Below are 20,911 nucleotides of genomic sequence, written 5' to 3' on the forward strand. Positions count from 1 at the left end.
AGATTTCTTTGTTTCACATCCTGTGTGATAAATTGTAGAGGACAGGAATGTTTGGCAGGGCAACACTCAATTTCATCTTCCAAATGAGTGTAATTTCACATGCAGCCAGGAACGTTTAATTCTGTTAGACGGCCAGATTTGGCCTTTTGGCTGCGATTTGCACATTCCAACTGTCATATTTTATAATTATTTTATTTTATTTTACTTATTTAAGTATTTAATTGTTTAGCTATTCACAAAGGCTATAATACTTTTTTCAGCACATAACAGGTACAGTACTTCCTTTGGGAACTGCAGATTGCGTTTAAAACTACGTTTCGCAGTTTACCTTCTTTTAATTTTCTTTATCCCTTGGTTCTTTGACAAAAATAGAGAAAGCCATCTTCTCCAACTCTGGCTTTGTGAGAGAATTAAACTTCTAGTACTGAGTGATCGAAGATTACACTTTTGCCTCAAGAGACACACATTTTGTCTTCCTAATAGAAAATGTAATGGTGACACTCTGTCATTACTTACGACTTTCTTTCTCTTTTTTTCTTTTTCACTTGCAGGATAAAGTGCGCACTGAGAGCTACCGGGATTTTATGTACAGCAACCCAGATTTGTTCAAGGACAAAGTGTGTATTGTTTCTGTCTTCTATTTTTTTTCCTCTGTGTTAACATTAGAATTAGCATAAAGGTTAGCTCTGGAGGGGGAAGGGTTAACAGTCATGATGATTGTTGCTGATTTAACATTTTATTATAATGAACTAAAGCATTTTATATTTAGAGTGGACGACTGCAAAGAACTGATAACAGGAAATGTTCTCTCTCTCTCTCTCTCTCTCTCTCTCTCTGTGTCTGTCTCACACATACACACACACACACACACAGTCAGTGTAATGCACAGGAGCTCATATAGAGGCCATTTATTATGTGCTGACAAGGAGTAGATCGGTTTTAAACAGCCGCTGTTAGAAACGGATATAGAAAAGGAGGGAGCTAAAGAAAAGCGCTGTGTTATCTGATGTATCAGAGGTCAAAAGTCATTTGGTGAGCGTCTGCAGGATCAGTGAGGCAGCGCGCTCCTGTCAGCGTGATAACACAGAAACAAGGACAAGCTGAATTTTTAATATGAATTAAAAAAAAATCAGGAAAAAATTAAATGCCTAAAGATAAAATGAGACAGAATCAGTGTTTTTGAAACAAACAATGACATAGTGAGTAGTGAATCGAATACTCACCTGGTATGCTTCCACTACAAAAATCAAGGACTTGTACCCAGAGTGTGATACATTTGTAAATCAGCACCTTGCAATTTTTTAAAGGTGCTCTTGATTACATGTTTTTGATGTCAGTAAATTATAAAGTATTAAGATTGCGGTATTTGGTTTCCTAGAGAAAATCTTCTCAGCATTAACACTTAATATTAGATGGTTATGGATCTCTCATTTAAACACATAGTGAGTTAACGAAGTTTCGTGCTAGACAACCAGAACTACTGTCATTAATGTTCATACTGGACCATGAGCATGAGTATTTCCCATAAAGCGCTTCAAGTGTTTGTCAGGTGTAACAATGAAATGGCTGTAAGCGGCAACTCAGTTTACAGACATAACACTCTTATTCAGAGCGTGTAATAAAGTAGCGTAGTTATCTGTAACATATTAGTAGAGGTGTTTATTGTGTCGTTGTCTTCTGACAGAATGTAACTGAATGTAAACGTGATGATTTGTGTAGCTTGCTATCTTCATACATTAGCTGCTATTTAGCTCATTAGCTATCTATAGCTAACGACAGCCATCACATTCTACTTATTTTATTTACTTTTTCATTATTGTTTCTGTTTTTCCCTCTAGGTGGTGCTAGATGTGGGTTGTGGTACTGGAATCCTGTCAATGTTCGCTGCTCGTTCTGGGGCCAAGAAGGTCATTGGTGTTGACCAATCAGAAATCATCTACCATGCCATGGACATCGTCAGGTGAAGCGTCTCTCTGTCTGTCTGTCTGTCTAGGAAGTAACTGCCGTGTACTACAGTAGTAATTGTAGTTGTAGTAATAGATTAGCATAGTACACAAAGTTTCCAGAAAAACAGGACATGTCAAAAAAAAAAGTTCTAATGATGTATCTATCTACCCATCCCATGCTACATTGCTCCTCCCTCACCTGCTTGCAGCACACACACATAATGCAGGTGATTTGTAATAGTGTACTGCTCAGTGTGTAAACTATTTCAGGTTGTGTTGCATTCATGGCTGTGTGTGTTGCGTTCATGGCCGTGTGTGTGTGTGTGTTTATGATTGTGACTGTTCTTATTATATATGCTGGAGAGTCAGCAGGATGTACACAAAGAGCGAAGTTTAATTTTACACACCATTGGGCCATTGTGGGGCCAGCTGTGTGTCTGAGGTGAGGGGCCTATACACAACACAGACAGTCCCTTTTCAAACACAGCACCACAGAGAGAAAGAGTGAAAAATAAAGTGAGTAGATACCAAGGAGAGAGTAGATGAAAATAAATATGGAAACAGAAAGAGACAGACAGAAAGATCCCCTAGTTTCCCCTACTTCTTGTTCAACTTTGGGGGGAAAAAGCACAAAAATGGGAGAGACGTTGTGAAGAAAAGAGTTGGGCATTCCTGAGATTGACTTGTTAAGGCGAGACTAGGAGGAAAACCAGGCCTGCCATGTTTTTACCTGGGACTAGATTTTGAAGTTCTTACCTGCCCTACTTAAAATGTTAAGAACAGATACATTTCATCCTGATGTTATTTTGTTGGATGGAACCATTTATGTCAAACCCGCTAGAGTGGATATGCAAATGAGCAGGGGCATTGTCATGCTGGAACAGATTTGAGCTAGGCCCCTTAGTTCCACTGAAGGGAAATCTTAATGCTACATACACGGACATATAGAGATACTGATACTGATACTTAAGATACTGTACATAACTGGTCCATAATTACCTTTTAGAGTAAAGCTCTAAGGCACACCTTTTTAGGTAAAAGATACATACTAAAGGTTTACACCTGAGGGTACCACTCCACTGACCAGGAATGGTACAGATTACTACTCAGAGGTTTGTGTTTGTGTGTATAAGAGGGGGGAAAATGAAAAATAAAGCAAAATTATAACTAGCAAATAGTGAAAAATAAAAAAAGCAAATAATATTCAAATTCCAGGGGTGGTAGTCAGTCTGATCAAAGGTCTTCACCGTTACAGTATGTTCAGAAATTAGTTGGCCTACAAATATGACCTCCTTCTTCTCACTCCCTATTTACTTGTTTTGATTACTATACATGTATCATCTATAGTAGCTGTACTATACATGAAAGCTGTAGATGCCATTACCTGATCAGGTTTGGCTATGTGATTGGTTTTATCATACACCTTATGATGCAACTTGGACATGTCATCAGTGATGGGGGTTTTCAAGTGTCTCAACATCAGACTCTCTCACCCAGGCGTCCAAGTAGCTTATGTGTTCCACAGATCACCCTGCTTGATCCACAGGCATCTTGAAGCGTTGCCTGCAGCCTCTGTAGTGTTCTTGATTGCTTTCCTGCTGCACAGCACTGTAATGGCAAGGAGCTTAAGGCCCTGTGGAAAGACTGGACCGCAAAGCATCTGCAGCCAACTTTGATGGGCTCATGTTGAGCCCTCCATCTTGCTCTGGCATTAGGTCTGTGTGTTGTTACTGTCACGGAGTCTGGGAATTTCAGCTCTCCCTAGGTTGGTTTTCAGCTGCCGGTCCCGTGCTGTAGCAAGGAGTCTGCCTGGTTCATTTGGTTGCAGCTGAGGTTTTTTCCCCCCTTCCTGACAAATGTGATAATCTGTCTCGATGATGGCTGTTGCTTGCTGCAAATGATCCCTGGGCAGATCCCTGTGCATCTGCTGTTGCCCTTAACACCTGATCATGGCCTAAAACGTTGGAAGGGCTGGGAAGGACGTTGTAAACCGACTGGATCAGAACTTGATCCGAAAATGGCTCGGCCATCTAGAGCTGTGACTGCGAAATCTTGCGCCATCGCTTGCTCCCATCTGGTCCATGAACCCTGCTGCCACGTCCCCAGCATCCAACTGGTGCAATTTCTCTACCCCTGCTCACACCTCTTTCTGGATCAGCTGATTTCTCTCTTGCCATAAGACCTTACTGTAGAGCATTCTTGGAGTGCTACCCAGCGCTGGCCATCCAGATGCCATGGTCATGATTTAGTCTGGTTGATGTCCTCCTGCGGCCTTCACTTTCTACCAGTTCTCTATAGCTTATATAGCTTATTAATATGATGTTTATTGAAGAGGTTTAATTGCTCGTTATAGAGGCCTGAGGATGCTAATATTTTAATTATTTAATTATCCATTTCATTATTTAGATGTTTGTTTAACAAAATTAATTATTTAAAACCTTAAAATTAACGTCCTTATTAATTAATTAATTTATTTATTTATTTGTTTGTTTGTTTGTAATGCAATTATTTTTTTCCCATGCTGAGGCCTTAGTGCATGACATGAAATTATTAAATCTGTCAACATCATTCAGAATCTAACATTAAATTTGGATCAATTAGCCCACAGTCAGATAGTTAGCTACTCTAGGTGGTGTTAGTAATACTGGCTGAAACAGGTTGCATAGTTAAAATCTGAATTAAGCCTTGTTTATGCTCCACGCAGGAAGGGCTGGGACAAAGCAACCAAACTGACCAATCCACCTCCTCAGTGATTGTGATGGGTGGTAGAGATGTGTAGTTCTAGGTTAGAAGACTTCCATACTAAAGTCTGTACCAAAGTTCGATCTTTTGTGTAATTGTACCTTGCTCTATTTAGTTAGGATGTTTTAACATTGCAGTAAATTTCAGGTAAACCAGATTGTTGGCACGTTTGTGTTTTTGTTTATTGGTTACTAAAATGGGGAGATGTGCTTTGCGTCTTGGTTGTCATAAAGGTTGTTTTAGCTCTGCTAGTAAGCTTTACCTTCTTTATTTGAAAAAAGATAGAATGCTAAAGTTACCTACTAATTAATAGTGTACCATTATTTCCCACAGTTTAAGCTAAATTAGACTAGCCCCAGTTCTCTTGGAAGACAGCTGGGACCCCCAGTTTCAGGTACACCAGGGGTCAGCTTATTGGTGTACCTGAGTATCTGCCAAAATGATCCACGCTAAAGAAAATGTTTGCGTTCTCTGCACTTAAAATTAAGGATTTTTTTTTTTGTTTGTAGAAATGTCAAATTAATTGTATTCCTTTATAATGAAATTTACACAGCATAAAACTGTCTTTGGTGATTAATTTTTGTACTGATTTGTTTTTTAATTATTTAATGTTATTTTTAGTGTTGTCAGACTATATATATATATATATTGCCAGTTACTAACCTCAGTAGCAACCTTCAGTTATCATAAGCCTCTGTCAACATGATTTTAAATGTTAAAAGTTCTTTCATATTGAATGTGATTTAAGAAGTATTTGCCAAAAGTAGAATAAAGAAATATGTATCCTTAACAACAGTTTTTAAACGCTGCATAACTCTGACATTTCACATGAGCATAAAGACTGCATAAAGACTGGCAGTGGAGTTTTTAATAAGCAGCTCATTAAAATTGCTTATGTGGTCAAAACTTAAGCAGGCTTTAGTAGTTTTAGTTAAACAGGCATTACTTATGCGACAGCTTCTGGTGTTTATTTAAGGTTGTGAAATTGACAGAGGATTGTTTTGCCTGATGTTAACTTAGCCTACATTAGCCATGTAGCTCCAGTGCAAAACGAAAGAAGCAAGTTTTAGACACCAAATATGTCTGGGCTCATCAGCTGCATTTCAGGTAAAGTTTTGGAAAAACTGCTCCAGTAATGTAAAGATAAGAACAGGGAAGGTGTTTTCTGTTTTCAGTGATTCTTGAGTCATTTTTTTTTTTTTTTTTGAAAAATTAAGCCATGATTTCATGAGCTTCTTCAAGCTTTGTGAATTAGTGAGCTTTATTGATTGACTAGCATTCTGGAATCTTTTTTTTTCCCAATTCCCCCCCTTTCTTTCTCTCTCTCTCTCTCTCTCTCTCTCTCTTTCCATTTTTCTCTTTCTCTGTCTATAATCTGATGCGCTCTCTCTACCAGCACTTCAGTGTGACTTAACACATAATCCCTTTTGTGTTGTATCGCTCAACCCACAACCTTGATTCTTGAGTGATTTACATGTTCAAAAAGGAAAAAACGAGGTGTAGAGAGCTCCTCCCTCCCTCCCTCTCTCTCTCACCCTCTCTGTCTCTCTCCCTCTCTCCCTCTCTCTCTCGCTCCCTCTCCCACACACACACTCTGTCCGGTAGCTGCCATTGTCCTGTGGTAATGAGATTACAGTGTTTTTTCCCCCCTCCATCTTGCCAGCGGGAGTGCGGATTTCTGGAGTGTGTGATAGTGTGAGGATAAAGATCAGCTGGGACAGAAATACTCTCTCTCTCTCTCTCTCTCTCTCTCTCTCTCTCTCTCTCTCTCTCCCCCCCCCCCCACACACACAGCAGCCTTGAATTATGCCCCTGTCCTTGCTAACATTAGCTGTCATTATAGTGGAGTGTGTAGGGAGATTGATACACTTGCTTAAAGGATCATCATTACAGCTTAACACACGTAGGTGCAGGGCTGGCAAAGGTCACTGGAGGAGTCTTTGTTGTATTACGTAGCGTGTGTGTGTAATTGGAATAAATTGGAATAAACCCATGTTGGACTGAGCTGAATCGCTGTAATTACAGTAACATCAGTTTTCTCAACTGATGTCTTTAAGAGACCATTGAAATATTTTCCAGCATGTTCCTGTATTTGTGTCCCTTGTTTTTATGCATTTTTAGGAGACCAGGAGACTTTCCCAAGAGACAGCACTGCTGGAATTATTTGCATTTTTTTTTTTTTTTTTTTTTTAATGGTTCAAGGTGTCTAGTTGTTCCTTTGGTTTACAGGTGTATTCTTTGGTTTCAGGAATTCAAACTAATTAAAACTTAACTATTGCTTTAAACCTAATTAAATGCTGGTTTCTAACAGTGAATGAGTATACACTTTAGTTCTAATGTTTATATAACATCTTTATCTTTGAATGTTGTTAACTGTGGAAAGCACATCACATGGAATACTGAAAATGGAAAATATAAAGTCCATGAGTTCACAGTCATGTTAAATACATGTCTCTTCCATTATGCATATAAAGCCTCATGGATAGAGACCTTGTCATAGTGAAGGGGCTTTTGTAGTCAAGGCTATGTCACTACAAGCTTTATTGTCCCAGTAGGGCTACCCTTGATTATCAGTCACCGGACAAACATTGATAATAAAGACTCCCATTGAAGGTACAAGAAGTGTTCCCCGCCTGGATTAGGATTATCAGAACCTTATGCAGTGACATGGCTGTTCAGACAGCAGTTGGGGAGTTCATTCCACCACCTGAGTGCCAGGACAGAGAAGAGTCTTGTATGTTGAGAGATGGTCCAGTCGAGCCATGCTGAGGTTTGGAGGGAACATGGTGCAGAGCAATGTGTGATAAGTGCCTTAAGCCTTGGTCTGTTTCGGCTTTGTAGTCAAGCATCATTGTTTTAAATCTGATTTGAGGAGCTAAAGGATGCCAGTGGAAAGAGTGTATCAGTGGTGTGAGAGAACTTGAAATACAGGATTCTAGATCAGTTGCAGGGGTCTGTGTGCCAGGCCAGACCTGCCATGAGAGAGTTGCGGTAGTCCAGTCTCAAAATGCCAAGGAACTGAACAAGCATTTTGAGTGGATAGAAAGGACTGGATCTTCCTGATGTTGTAAAGGAGAAACCCTCATGACTGAGTCAGGTTAGTGATGTAGAATAATTGGTTGCATGCAGTGGAGATCACAGGATCTTGACATGGGGATGCTTCTCCAGGCATATAGCACAGGCTTGCTGGGATGGAGTTTCAGCTGATGAGTATACATCCATGAGCGTATGTCTGTCAGACATGCCGAGATCCATGCAGAAACATACACCGATCAGCCATAACATTAAAACCACCTGCCTAATATTGTGTAGGTCCTCCTTGTGCTGCCAAAACAGCTCTGAGACGTCAAGGCATGGACTCCACAAGACCTCTGAAGGTGTGCTGTGGTATCTGGCACCAACATGTTAGCAGCAGGTCCTTTAATTCCTGTAAGTTGTGAGTTGGGGCCTCCATGGATTGGACTTTTGTCCAGCACGTCCCACAGATGCTCAATTGAATTGAGATCTGGGGAATTTGGAGGCCAAGTCAACACCTTGAACTCTTTGTCATGTCACTCTTTTCAATAACAGCCACAAGGGCAGTTTCAGTGTAGTGTGCCACTTTGAAGCAAGACCGGTTAGGATCTTGGAGGTCATTCTGGGTAAGATAGAGAGACAACTGAATGTATACCACATGTTCAAGAATTTTAGAAATAAAAGAGAGGATAACAGTAAGTAATTGCTAATGTCTAAGGCATCTAAAGTGGGTTTCTTCAGGGATGAAATAACCCTTGCTGTTTCGAAGGCAGTTGGTAAATGTCCAGATGGAGTCATTAAGGATGGAAGAGATGAATGGGACGAGGTCTTGTGAGATGGTCCTGGAGCACTGTGTAAGGGAAGAGATCCAGCGGGCAGGCACTCATTCAGGCACTCAGTTCCCAGGCTGAGGCCCTTGCGGTTGGAGTTTTTCCCAGTGAACAAGAAGGAGCGCTATAAGGAGAGCACATACACAGCAAACTCTCTGCAGCATTCAGGCAGCCTTTCCTCGCTGATTTAATTCAGGCTAAAGAATTTTAGCTGTGATTGGGAAGTTCATATTTGGTAGTGGAGAATGCAGGAGAGGTGACATCTCAGCCCTGTCTTTATTAAGTTTCAATTATTGTAGTTTTATTCACTTGAAAATGGAAACCTAAGGCACATATTCAGACAATTCTTATTTTTGCTCAAGAGTTTCTCCTATCAAGACACCACCATATTGAAATCACATCAAATTTGAATTTTGTGTATCGTCACACCCTTTGTGGTTTGATGATGATTCAAAGTCTTCATTCATTCTTTCATTCATTCATTCTTTCATCCATCTTCAGTAACTGCTTTATCCTGATCATCGTGATCTAATCCTGGCAAAACTCGGCGCAAGGGGGGAATTCATACTGGACGGGACTCCAGTCTATTGCAAGGCACCATTCACACACACGTTTAATGCAGACAGTCCGCCTACTTTCATGTTTTGGGACAGTGGGATTAAATCGGAGAACCTGGAGGAAAGCCAAGCAAAACATGAGTAGAAGGGTCGAACCCAGGAGAGTCGGTAATGCTACCCACTGTGCCATCAAACCATACAATGAGCCGTCGTACCCTGTGTGTGGGAACATTGTCAACCTGGAGGAGACCACTCCCATCAGCATAATGTTTAATCATAGGTTAAAGGTGATCAGTATTAATTTGCAGTGACTTCCCTGTAAGGTGACAAGTGGACTCAAACCATGCCAGCAAAATGCCCGACATCATAAAAGAGCCACCGTTATTTCCTTTATCTCCCATTTATATGTTGACTCATGTGGTTGTGTTTGTTGATTGCCAGAGCTAATCATCTCGAGGACACAATCACACTGATTAAAGGCCGGATAGAGGAAGTGGAGCTTCCGGTGGAGAAAGTGGACATCATTATTTCAGAATGGATGGTGAGTGACTACACATCAACTCTTGCTTTTCTTTTTTGGTTTCATAAACCGTCTATACTGTCACCCAACAGAGCAAAGTGTTCTTGCATTTTAAGTGCACAAACAAGAGCTGGTTTTATTTTATCAGTTATCAGCCACTAAGCCACACTAAGTCTTCAGTCTTCACTCAGACGGTTTAGAACACTGTTGTTATTTGCTTCTGCTCTCAGGCAATAAACAGAGGAGGGTAAAAGAGGAGTAAATATCAGGTGTTGGTTAAAAATCTCAGTTTAGTGTGGGGTTTTGACCCTCGCTGTGCCTCGCTCCCTCTCAATCATGAGGAAAATTGAAATTGTGTTGGTGCCTGTCACAAAGTGATGAAGGATAGCACACATAATGCAGAATGGCACAAAACTCCATGATCATTAATAACTTCGTGAACGTCCCGTCACTTCATATTTCTGCAATGATAGCATTGATCAGTGCGAAAGGAAGAAACGCTGTTCCTGTTTGGAGATTAATGCTGATATTAATTTCTCTTTTCCTTTCTCATTTTCTTACACACATTTTTTTTACACATGGTACAAATAACTCTTCCTATGTTATCAGATAAATATTGATTTTAATTACCAACATAATAATTTGCAGGATTGCTACATTTAGCTGCATTTATCTCATACATAACGGTTGTAATTGTAATAGAGTAACCCAAACGTGTTGCAGAATGTTGCTGTCATCACAGCAACATGGGGCTCAGTAGGATATTTAGCTCCACCCAGCGTTACAGGCCAATTCTGCCTGTTGAGTTAAAGTTTGCTTTGCACACAGGCAAATTAAAGGTCCATCAGTGTATGCTAATAATCAAACAGTGGCTAAACAGTGCAGATACATGGGAGATCTGCTGAATGGAGTCTTCAGTTTGACTGCATACAGAAGTCAAAACTAGTAGAACACTAGTTTTGCATTTTGTAAAGTGCACAGGTGGGATGTAAAGACGGCGGCATCAGGGGTATTCAACATTAAAATGAAAATTAGAGGAAGATTATAGGGACTGATACTCACCGCACTGCAGAAATGGAAATTATCAATGATGGTGTTACAGTTTTTGTGATAACACAACAAATACTCAAGTGGAAAACAGACTACATAATTGTACAATACGGAGCACAGCACACGAGCAACTGACACACACACACACACACACACAGCTTTTTGTCTGCTGTAATTATTTTTTGATATTTTATATAAATGTATCAGTTAGAAAGACTGTCATCCTTAGTTTACAAAGACAACAATGAGAAAGGAGAAAAGGAAAAATTTAGAGAGCCTTTTCTTGTGGATTCGGGACATTTTAAGGTTTTTCCATCACACATCTGAGTATTTCCATTATGGTTAGTTTGACTGGTCTGGTAGTCAGAATGCAATTTCACTGTGGACAACAGGCCAAGACCTCGGAGTAAATTACGTGAATGAATTTTAAGTTGGTGTGTAGTAAAGACTTTCTGTAAATATAGCACTGTGTGACTTGTTTTAGTTACAGTTACATTTTTACAGTCTAAAATTGTGTACTAAACCCTTTTAGTGTGCATAAACTAAGAATATAGGTATTAAAACAATAAAGTAGAAGCTGGATGAATGGATAGACGGTTGGATTGAGGGATGGATGATGTTCAGTTGACTTCCCTCACTACTTCCCCTTTGAACATGGATTTTATGATTAATGCACTCTATCGAGCTTTTCTTAGTCATGGAAAAGCATGACTTGTCTTTTGATGTATTTAATGTAAGTGAATGGGTGATGGAACCAGTGTGTGTCCTCCTCTTTCTTTTTTATTTCGTGTCTCTCCTTTTCTTGTTTGTCTTCTCACATAGGAATGGTAATGATCTTTTTGTTATTATAGCCATCCTCTGTGTGTTTTAAAGAAATACTTTTACATAGTGTCCCTCTCAGCCAAGCTGATCAGCCAAGACATGTTTGGCATATGACAGTCACTGAGGTGAGTGTGTAAAAAATATATGCATCAATATGAGCATCAAATATCAGAACACACATATTTAATTAATTTAGTGCATTTAGTGTTCATTAAATCCGCCTGCTCTATATTAAGCACATGTATACTCTGGATTTAGCTATGGTGTTTGTACCTGAGAACGTCCTTACAGAGAGGAAATGAGGTCGACACACCTGAGCCCAGTTGCCTGAGGCTCTGACAGCATGCTGGAGGATAATCCATAAATTTAGAAACATCACCAAGTTGTTTTAACCTACATTTGCACCCTATAGTTGCTGAATTGGCTTTGATATAATACGGTTTATTTTCACATGGCCCAGATGCTTGAGTCTGCACACTGGACTGATTCTGAAAGAGGGACATATGATTCTGTCATATGTCACTTGCTATGTGTGTACAGTTTTTGAAATCTGGAAGAGAATAGGTGCATTCCTCTGTTGTGTAATACAGTGAACTGTATTTTAAACTGTAATGTAATATTTAAATTATAAATCAAAGCTTCTCATTTGAAACTGCTCACTTATATACAAAAAATTAGTATTAGATATCACTCTTCTGTTATGGCACAGTGATAGTGCCTCCGTGCAACACTGCTATACTGTGTGAAATTGGGGTGTCATCTAGCTAGCTGTTTAGTTTAGCTGATATACTCCACTGATAGCTACTAGTTGAACCATTGACTAACTTCTTTAATATCAGGGTTTAATAGTATTTCTTTATCAAAGAGTTTACACCTTTAAATTAATTTCAGTCTCACACATGATCCTGCATGATGATCTTGTGAGCCGGGTAGGTAACCTTGTGGATGATTTCAGCCTGGAGGATAGTATGTATAATGTCACGGGGATCGGCTTTGCGATGAGACCTATATGGGCTACACACTGCCTCCTTTCCCGACAGTTCACCATCATTGTGAAACTTGAAACAGAAAATCATTACCCAAATTGAACTACATTATTTGACCCCCAGCCTAGGGAGCAGATCACATTAACAACTGGTGCAATTCAAGTGATGCCTAGACCACCATTTCCAGGTGAACCAGAGATTCGGTCAAGAGAAAATGCAGACATGGAAAATAATCATTACCATGCACATGGTTCAAATGGATAGTTCCCTTTTTTCCTCCATATTGATTTGAAATTCTTTCACAGTGTGCTTATTTTTTCCCTCCACTATTTGTGCATTAAAACCATTAAATGCTAAACAATGCTAACAGTTCATACTAAATTCTATTAGCAGTTCTGTTATTTTTGTAGGGTATGTCAGGTGGGTAAATTATTACTGTTAAATTAAATATTAGAAATTAATTAACTGGGACACCAGTCCAATGGACAAAAACATCTCACAATGAGATACGACTTGTTGATGGTTGCATCAACAAGATAAGAAATTGTAATAATTTGCCTCAATATAATACAAAATACAGTAGGGTCCATAAGTATTTGTAAGTATTTTTTGTAAGTATTTAAGCCCTCCATTTTCACAGGCTCAAAAGTAATTCGAATTCACACACCCCCAAGACTGCAATTTAGGAACAAAATGTAACAATATCTTGTTTTAAACAAATAATTGGAATTAAATCCAATCAATTTCTGCAAAACTTTGGCTAAGGCAGAATCATTTCTGTTTTAAGATATATTAAAGATGGGGAGAGCGAAAGGGGGATTATGGAGTAGATAATGGCCATACTAGGTGATAATAAAAAGGCATTGCAGATACTGCAAATCAGAAATGCTTGTACTTCATAGTGACCTTGTTTCCCACACATACAGTGAGAAACACAATAAAGTGCCTCCATTTTCCGGTGCCTTTGAGCATGTTGAGCTAATTTCAGGTCTTTTTGTGTGGTTTTTGAAATGTAGTTGACTTGTAATTTTCCTTAAATCTTCATGTAAAGTACGAAACATGAATTTTTGTTTTTTCACAGGATTGCTTGCATTGCAGCCACTCTGTTGCTCAACATGTGTAGTAGTTTAACTTCTGAGCTAGTGAACACTGCTGCTGTTACTATCTGTTTGTAAATCATGTTCTCTTTGTTCCATCAGTGGTGAATAACATCGCAAGATAACCACCACTGTCAGGGGCAAAGTCCCTCTCCTTGCCTTAATGGAGCTCTTTTTCAGGAGCGAACCGTGGCTGATTGTGGACAAAACCCTCAAAGCACACAATCATAGGCTTTCTCCTAATTCACAATGTACACATGTAGAGACTGGATTAGCATACTTTCATGGCCCCTCACAAAGCTATGTAAGAGTAGAGTTGTTTCACTATTCTCCAGCCTGGACCAGAACCCACATTTTTCACCCTGAATCTTAGTTTCAACTATTGGAGTCTCCTCTCCAGAACCCTGCCATAAACTTTTCCTGGGAAGCTGAAAATAGGGACCACCATCCCAGTTTGCCAGGCCAAGGGCTCTGCTCCAGATCACAGTGTAACATTAAAGAAGCGTATTAACCACACTACTCCAAAATTTGTAGAGTGCGTTCAATACCTCAGGCTAAATCCACCCTAACCCAGTATGATGGTTTCCTAACAGCCATAGTAAGCACTGCCAGAGAGTTGGATTTTGAAACTTTAGAGCTTTCTGGCATTGCATCCTATTAAGATTCTCAAAGTGCTCCTTCCATCATCAACAGTATTCCCAGTGGAGGTCAACACTCCTCTGCACTTGCTTAGCAAAGCTTGCTCGTGGCCTTGTCCTCTTTTAATTTGATGGCTTCTTTCACCGCTGGTGTCCACTAGCATGATCTAGGGTTAGCACCATGACAATCAACAACAGCCTTCTGCCCCCAGCTTTTTGCAATTGCCTCCATAATTGGGACTCAAAGTAAATTCAGACTCAATGTCCCTGGCCTCACTCAGTACATGTGAATAGTCCTTTACTCGTGTGACTTCAGTTTATCTTTATTATTGTATTCTTCAAATCTTCAAATTCATTAAAGTTTCCAAGCAACCCTGAAGCTTTCCTGTGTTTACCAGGTAATTGTAGCTGGCATCCTGCACAACAAATACAATTTGCCACTGAGTGGCAATTACATTTGACTGATCCCAGTTTTTACCCAAATGTCCCCAACATATGGCTTCAAGTCTAATGAAACAATCACTAAATTAACCACTGACCTTTGCCACAAGGTGGTCTGATATCTAGTGCACCTATAAGCAGCCTTTTGTTTGAACAGAAGGCAATGAGCATTGGAGTTGCCCAGGCACACTATTGAGTCAGTAGAATGTACCCTCTCAACCACTTGCTCCACAAAGCAAGTGTTGCCATTTTGGGCTGTGTCTGACTGGGTTATGTGAGTGGCCTAGTCACCAGATGCTCGCCTACGGACACCACCCCCAGGCCTGCCTCCAGGGGTGGGTCCAGGTAACCCTAATCCAGGCAAAGTACACTTAGCCTTTATTGTACCTTTCATATGGGGGTCATGAGGATTGCTCAGATCTATTAACTAAGGGTGGCCCTACTGGGAGCATTAATACATAGCCCTGAGGTTCAACAAGGCACACAGACCCCTTCACCATGACAAGATTTCACCGACATGAAGGTTAATTAATGAATTGACTAGAAAAATTATAAAAATGACTTCAGATTTGTCAAGTGCATTCTTAATCTGTATTTAAAATTACCTATAGCATTCCTAATGTTCTCAGGAACAGTGTTCCAGAGATTACATGAACTATAACAAAATATCTTCCACTGACTGAGCTGTTACTGAACCTTTGCTTAGCTGGGCTGTACTGCTGGGCTATACTGCTTTGGGAGATCAGCAAGATAAACCAGCGCTAAACCATTTTGTACTTACTAGGCTGCCAAAATATAGAATAAAGCTGGTGTAATGCGCTCTGACTTTCTTTTCTGGCATCCTGCTGTATTCTGAACTAGCTGAATTGCTGTTCATTGTTGTTTTATTGGTTTAATTCTGACTAATGGCTTATAGCTCAATGTGAACTACAGAAATGCCCGTGGCACTATACAGCACTCCCTCGATAACACAACAGATCAGACCGAGCTGAGCTGACTGTGCACGCAGGGAGGGAGACACTATTTTGTTAGGGGAACAAAATGGAGTACGATGTTATAGTGCGGTTAAAGAGTGTTTCAGCACAGGAAACACATCCTAGTCCTCCACTGCCTTTAGTGTACTGTATGTCTGAATGTGTGTGCATGTGCAGTGTGCTGGAAGGTGTGTGTGTGTGTGTGTGTGTGTGTGTGTGTGTGTGTGTGTGTGTGTGTGTGTGGCTGAATTAATTGCGTTACTACTGATGGTGGTCTCACTGCCTTCAGGTGAGGACTGCAGTCATTACTCACTCAGTCCCCTGATCATACACAGAAATACACACACTGTGTGTTTCACTTGTTAGATTCTCACACACTTACTCACATTCTTACAGACATACACTGGACTTGGGCTCACCATGGCCTTAAAATGCACAATAGCTGGCTGTACAGTATTCTGCCATGTACTGTATAACATATATAGTATTTACTTTTCTGATACCATGATGGCTTTATTTCTTTATAGTTTTTTCTTCTCTGTGCCTTTTTATGCTGTTACCATATTATAGCCTTTTAGGTTTATTTTTGTTAGCCATTTTGTTAGTTAATAATTTAATTTCAAGATGAGCTATATTTCCGCCTCATCTGCCTTCATATGATCTCCATGGCTTACCAAAATGCTCTGTTTTCACATATTTTTGAAATAAAGTACAAGTTAATTCATGTTAGCTTGGGCACACTGGGCTCAAAGTGGGTCTATCGTAGAGTAAATTAATTCTTTTACATTTATATAAATTCAGTTATTAACATGCTGTTTGTTAATAAATCAATAAATTGTCCCAGTGTTACTGCTTGTATGTTTAAAACAGTTTAATAAGATATCATAGTATGTCTGTATTAAGATTGGTACTGTGATCAGATTGGCACTGTGTTATTGGTTTCTGACGTCATATTTTGGAAATTGAAATTGAAAGCCTCATCTCCTGCAATGAGTCTGAAACTTGTGTGTTAACCCAGAGGCTATAAGCTTCATGCACCTGATTTTTTAAAAAATTTACTTTGTTACATATCATGAAAAGCACAGCACTGCGAGTGTGTATGCATTAGTGTGAGTGACACTTGCTATACCCTCGAGTGTACATCGTATGCATGGCTGTCGCAGCCCTGCTGAAATGTGTATTGGGGCGTTTATAATTGTTTTGTGTGTGTGTGTGTGTGTGTGTGTGTGTGTGTGTATGCACCCTGGAGAATACTACTGAGGATGTTGTTGCGCTGTAATTGAAAGGATTGTGGAGAAAATTACGTTTTTAGTGCAGGGAGAAATTTTGCTGACTTCACTTGTATTCATCAGCATGTTTTAAACAAACATTGAGTGGCATTTCAACAATTTTTTTTGTTTTCCACCTAAACTTGAGTTACAAAGCCACTATAAATTTATGGTTTGGTAAATACACAATATTAATATGACTGCTTTAGTGTGTTGCAGTATGTGTTTTATTCTCAGCTACTGATTTCAAGATTACATATCTGTATCACAAAATTGTGATGTGTGACTGCTTTTCACAGTCTGACCCAGTCGTCTAGCCATCAAAATCTTGCCCTTGTCAAAGTCACTCAGATCCTTACGCTTGCCCATTTTTCCTGCTTCCAACACATCAACTTTGAGAACTGACTGTTCACTTGCTGTGTAATGTATCCCACCTCTTGACAGGTGCCATTGTAACGAGATGATCAATATTATTCGCTTCACCTGTCAGTGGGTTTAATGTTATGGCTGATCTGTGTATATTTAGAGTTAGCTTAAATCATTCAAACTGCCTAGTCCTGTTTTGGCCAGCATGTGGTTTACTGTCCTAATGTTTTGGTTGGTTGGATATGCCTGTTTGCTATAATGCTGATTATTTGGGTAAACTGGGCTAGCTAGTAATCACAAAGAATATATAAGAAAGCTACATTTTTTTTAAGTCCCATGGAGTGGGGTGTAAAGTATTAATACGGTTTGTTTTTTAACCCAAATTGACCCAAAGTGTTGTGTAAAACGGCTAGTAAATTTTGAAAGGAAGAAAAAACAAGGTAAGATAGTGATAAAATGCTGCTTAAATACTAACTGAACTTGGAGATCAGATCGCAATGAAAACAATCTGGTTGTGGCCTAATATGTCTTCACAAACCTGCTTGATGCTTGATTGACATCAGGATTGTTCAACTTTTTTTTCTTAACTTCAGATATGAAAAGAGGATTACAGCAAAACAAAACAAAAAACAAAAAAAAAACTAAATGTTCAGCTGTGTAGCACAACATTAGCATGCTGACTAACATTGATTAGCATAATGGCATTATTTTTATTAATATTGCAACCATAAAAAACACCTAATAAAAAGGCTTGTAAAGTCTGACCAAAATTATGTGATGTTTTGATGACAAAATACTGATCGATAACTACGGCTTCCACAAGTCTGTCTTTGGAGACATCAGTAAAGCAGTTTAGCTTTTCTGCACCATATGTGGCTCAAAATAATAGCTCCTTTTTAGTGGACTTTATATCAAATGGGGAGACATTTCAGTTTAATTGTAACTCAATGTTGTGGTATTCAGTTTGTGAACTCGTTTTAGGTAACAGCCACGTTACACTTACTCCAATGGGCCAGATAAAAAAATAAAAATAAAAAAAAAATCAGTTTAGTGACCAATAACGCATCAACCACTTCTCTAAAATGTGTATATTTATCTGAAAAGTACATTCTGAATGCACAAATGGATTGAACATGTATCATATCACCTACAAGACAGATGAACAGACTTTCATCCGAACAGCAGTTCATTACCCCAAAAAAGAAAAAACAGCCAAAGGCAAATTGTCTAAATTCTATTTTTACTATATATACAGTTTGGTGCATAAATATTAACCCTCTTGAAATTTTCCACATGTCATGAATCTACCTGAATTACCAGGGGTGTAAAAACGCCAAATTCAATTTTACATTTTATATACAGGTTAAATTTATTTATTTTATAATTGCGTAAGTATTCAGCCCCGTTGCTCTGAAATCCCCTAAATTAGTTCTTTTGGATAGAGACATGGTTATAGCATAAACATTTCAGCTTGCTAATGAAATGAAGTTTATTGCTCTATTTTGCCTTCTAGTGGAATAACAGAGCCTAGCTCTTATTTTAATTTTTTCATTTCGATTATGGTTCACTAGATGATGCAGTGAATTTTGAACACAGGTTCAAAATTCATTTTGTGGCTGTGATTAGACCCTGTAGCAGGTTGGCCTCACAGGAAGGCCGTGTGTTTGACACCAAATCTTTGTCGAATAATTTAGTATTTCCTAATTTGAAATAAGATATTATTTAAAAATTATTATAGAATTTACTTCTGTACTATGAATTTGTGAAAGACTTTTCTATAATACAACCCCTGATACTGTAGTCACGGTTACCGAGCCAGTTCTGAGCCTCTGTTGCTCAGTGATGTGAAATGTTACACACGTCAGAGTTCCTTTTCTCAGGATATACACTCATCCTGATAGATCACCACACTTCCGTTTTTTATACTTCTGAAACACATTTTAATATTAATATTTCTGACATCTGTGTCTTGGTTCAGAGGGATCAAGCTCAGAAATCGTAGTGTGCATGTGTTTTGGTGTGTATGTCTCTGTGTGTGTGTGTGTGTGTGTGTGTGTGTATGTGTGTGTTTTTATGTCCTTCCATGGCGGGTGATAATGGGGTAATTCATTTAACAACCCTCAGTGCTGCTGTTCAGAATTCATTAGCATTAGCATTTCATTTTAGCATTTCATTAACAACACAGATTCTGTTTTAGCTCAGGCTTCAGCCATAAACCCAAGGTGTGTTTCTGATTTTTTATATTTTTAGGGATATATTTTTAAAAATGCCAAAATGACAACTAAAAAGTGAAAGCTTGACTCCTGAGCATGGCCTGGTGTGCGCTAGTCTTCCAGTAATGCAGCTCAGCCATTGCAGCACATCGGGTAGTACAGACACACTAACACTTCCTCCTTTTATAGGGTGCCATTACTTTTGTCCTAAATGATTGGCTAGTCTTATTTGTCTGAATTTATTTTGATTGCTATATTTCAAGCAGTATTCATATTTATGTCATTAATATGAAACGTTTCTCAACAAATTTCACAACAAATTATTACGTTTGTGTGAGTAATTAAAATAAATAAACTATTTACACGATATAACGACATAGTCTATATATAAAATTCCAGAAATGGCAAACTATACAATTTGAAGCTGATCAGTCGAGGTTCACAAACTTAGGAGTTCTGATACAAGCGTTTTTCCCATTTTCATTAATACGACATTTCTAACGTAAATGTTATGTAAATGTTAAATGGGGCTGATTGTTTCCAAGTAATATTTTCGTCATCACACTGAAATGAAAATATTACTTCATCCTAACACATGATCAGACTTGAACAGTAGAGCTCAGTATATAGAGATGAGGAATTTTTCCGGACCGGATTTGTCCCAAGCCTAGAAAGAACACTGGGACATTAGCAATGCCGCTCGATACAACTATCATTGGGTCTGTCTAGCTAACTACTATCACTGTATATAATCAAAGATTAAATACAATAAATAAATTAGCCTTGTGTTACACTGTCACTTGAGATGTATACCATTGGATGGGATTCTCAGTGGTACTTTTGTAAGGATTAGGCATAGCTTCATTCAGTGCAAGCGTCACATCCAAATTAGCATTAACACGCTGTAATGAGTGTGCCAATCTGGCAGAGGAGCCATGTCAACTTGTTTACATGCAGAGCAGCACGTGAGGTGTGTGTGTGTGTGTGTGTGTGTGTGTGGAGTTGAGCTGAGTCAATACCATGTGTGATAATTGCGATCCGCTCCACCGGGTCTGTATTTACCTCTCAGCAATGCCAGGTGGAGATCACACCTTGTTTTAGTAATTAATAATTAAACGAGTCTCCACTCGGGGCCTTCAGTACCTCGGGATGTGTCACTCCTCTGCTTTCTGGAATCTTCCTCCTTCTGTATCTCTCCCTCTCTCCCTCTCTCCCTCTCTCTCTCACTGCGGAGGAAGCAGCCGCGTGTGAAATTGGGTTCTAAATTACACGGCGGAGAAGCGTTAGCCATCAGTCCAACGCTGAGTGTGTTAAAAAGCGACCCAGAGAGAGTGCGAGCAAGGACACGCACACACACACACACACACACACACACACACACAAAACCCACAACCCACAGACCTGAAGGACTGAGAGAGTGAGATACACGTGCATGCGTAAATTATA

At 39.2% G+C, this 20,911-nt stretch overlaps 1 protein-coding gene across 2 annotated transcripts in view; it reads left to right on the top strand.

The window, feature by feature from the left end:
• The window catches only part of prmt3 (protein arginine methyltransferase 3), a 61,567-nt gene that overhangs the window by 12,034 nt on the left and 28,622 nt on the right, over nt 1-20,911 (top strand). For both annotated transcript variants that reach the window (XM_026910021.3, XM_026910022.3), the window contains exons 8-10: nt 552-617; nt 1,839-1,960; nt 9,532-9,631. In XM_026910021.3, the coding sequence (XP_026765822.1) occupies nt 552-617; nt 1,839-1,960; nt 9,532-9,631 (288 nt within the window). The remainder of the gene's footprint in view (nt 1-551; nt 618-1,838; nt 1,961-9,531; nt 9,632-20,911) is intronic.

Source organism: Pangasianodon hypophthalmus, chromosome 11 (assembly GCF_027358585.1).
Source record: "Pangasianodon hypophthalmus isolate fPanHyp1 chromosome 11, fPanHyp1.pri, whole genome shotgun sequence".
NCBI classification, from domain to species: Eukaryota; Metazoa; Chordata; class Actinopteri; order Siluriformes; family Pangasiidae; genus Pangasianodon; species Pangasianodon hypophthalmus.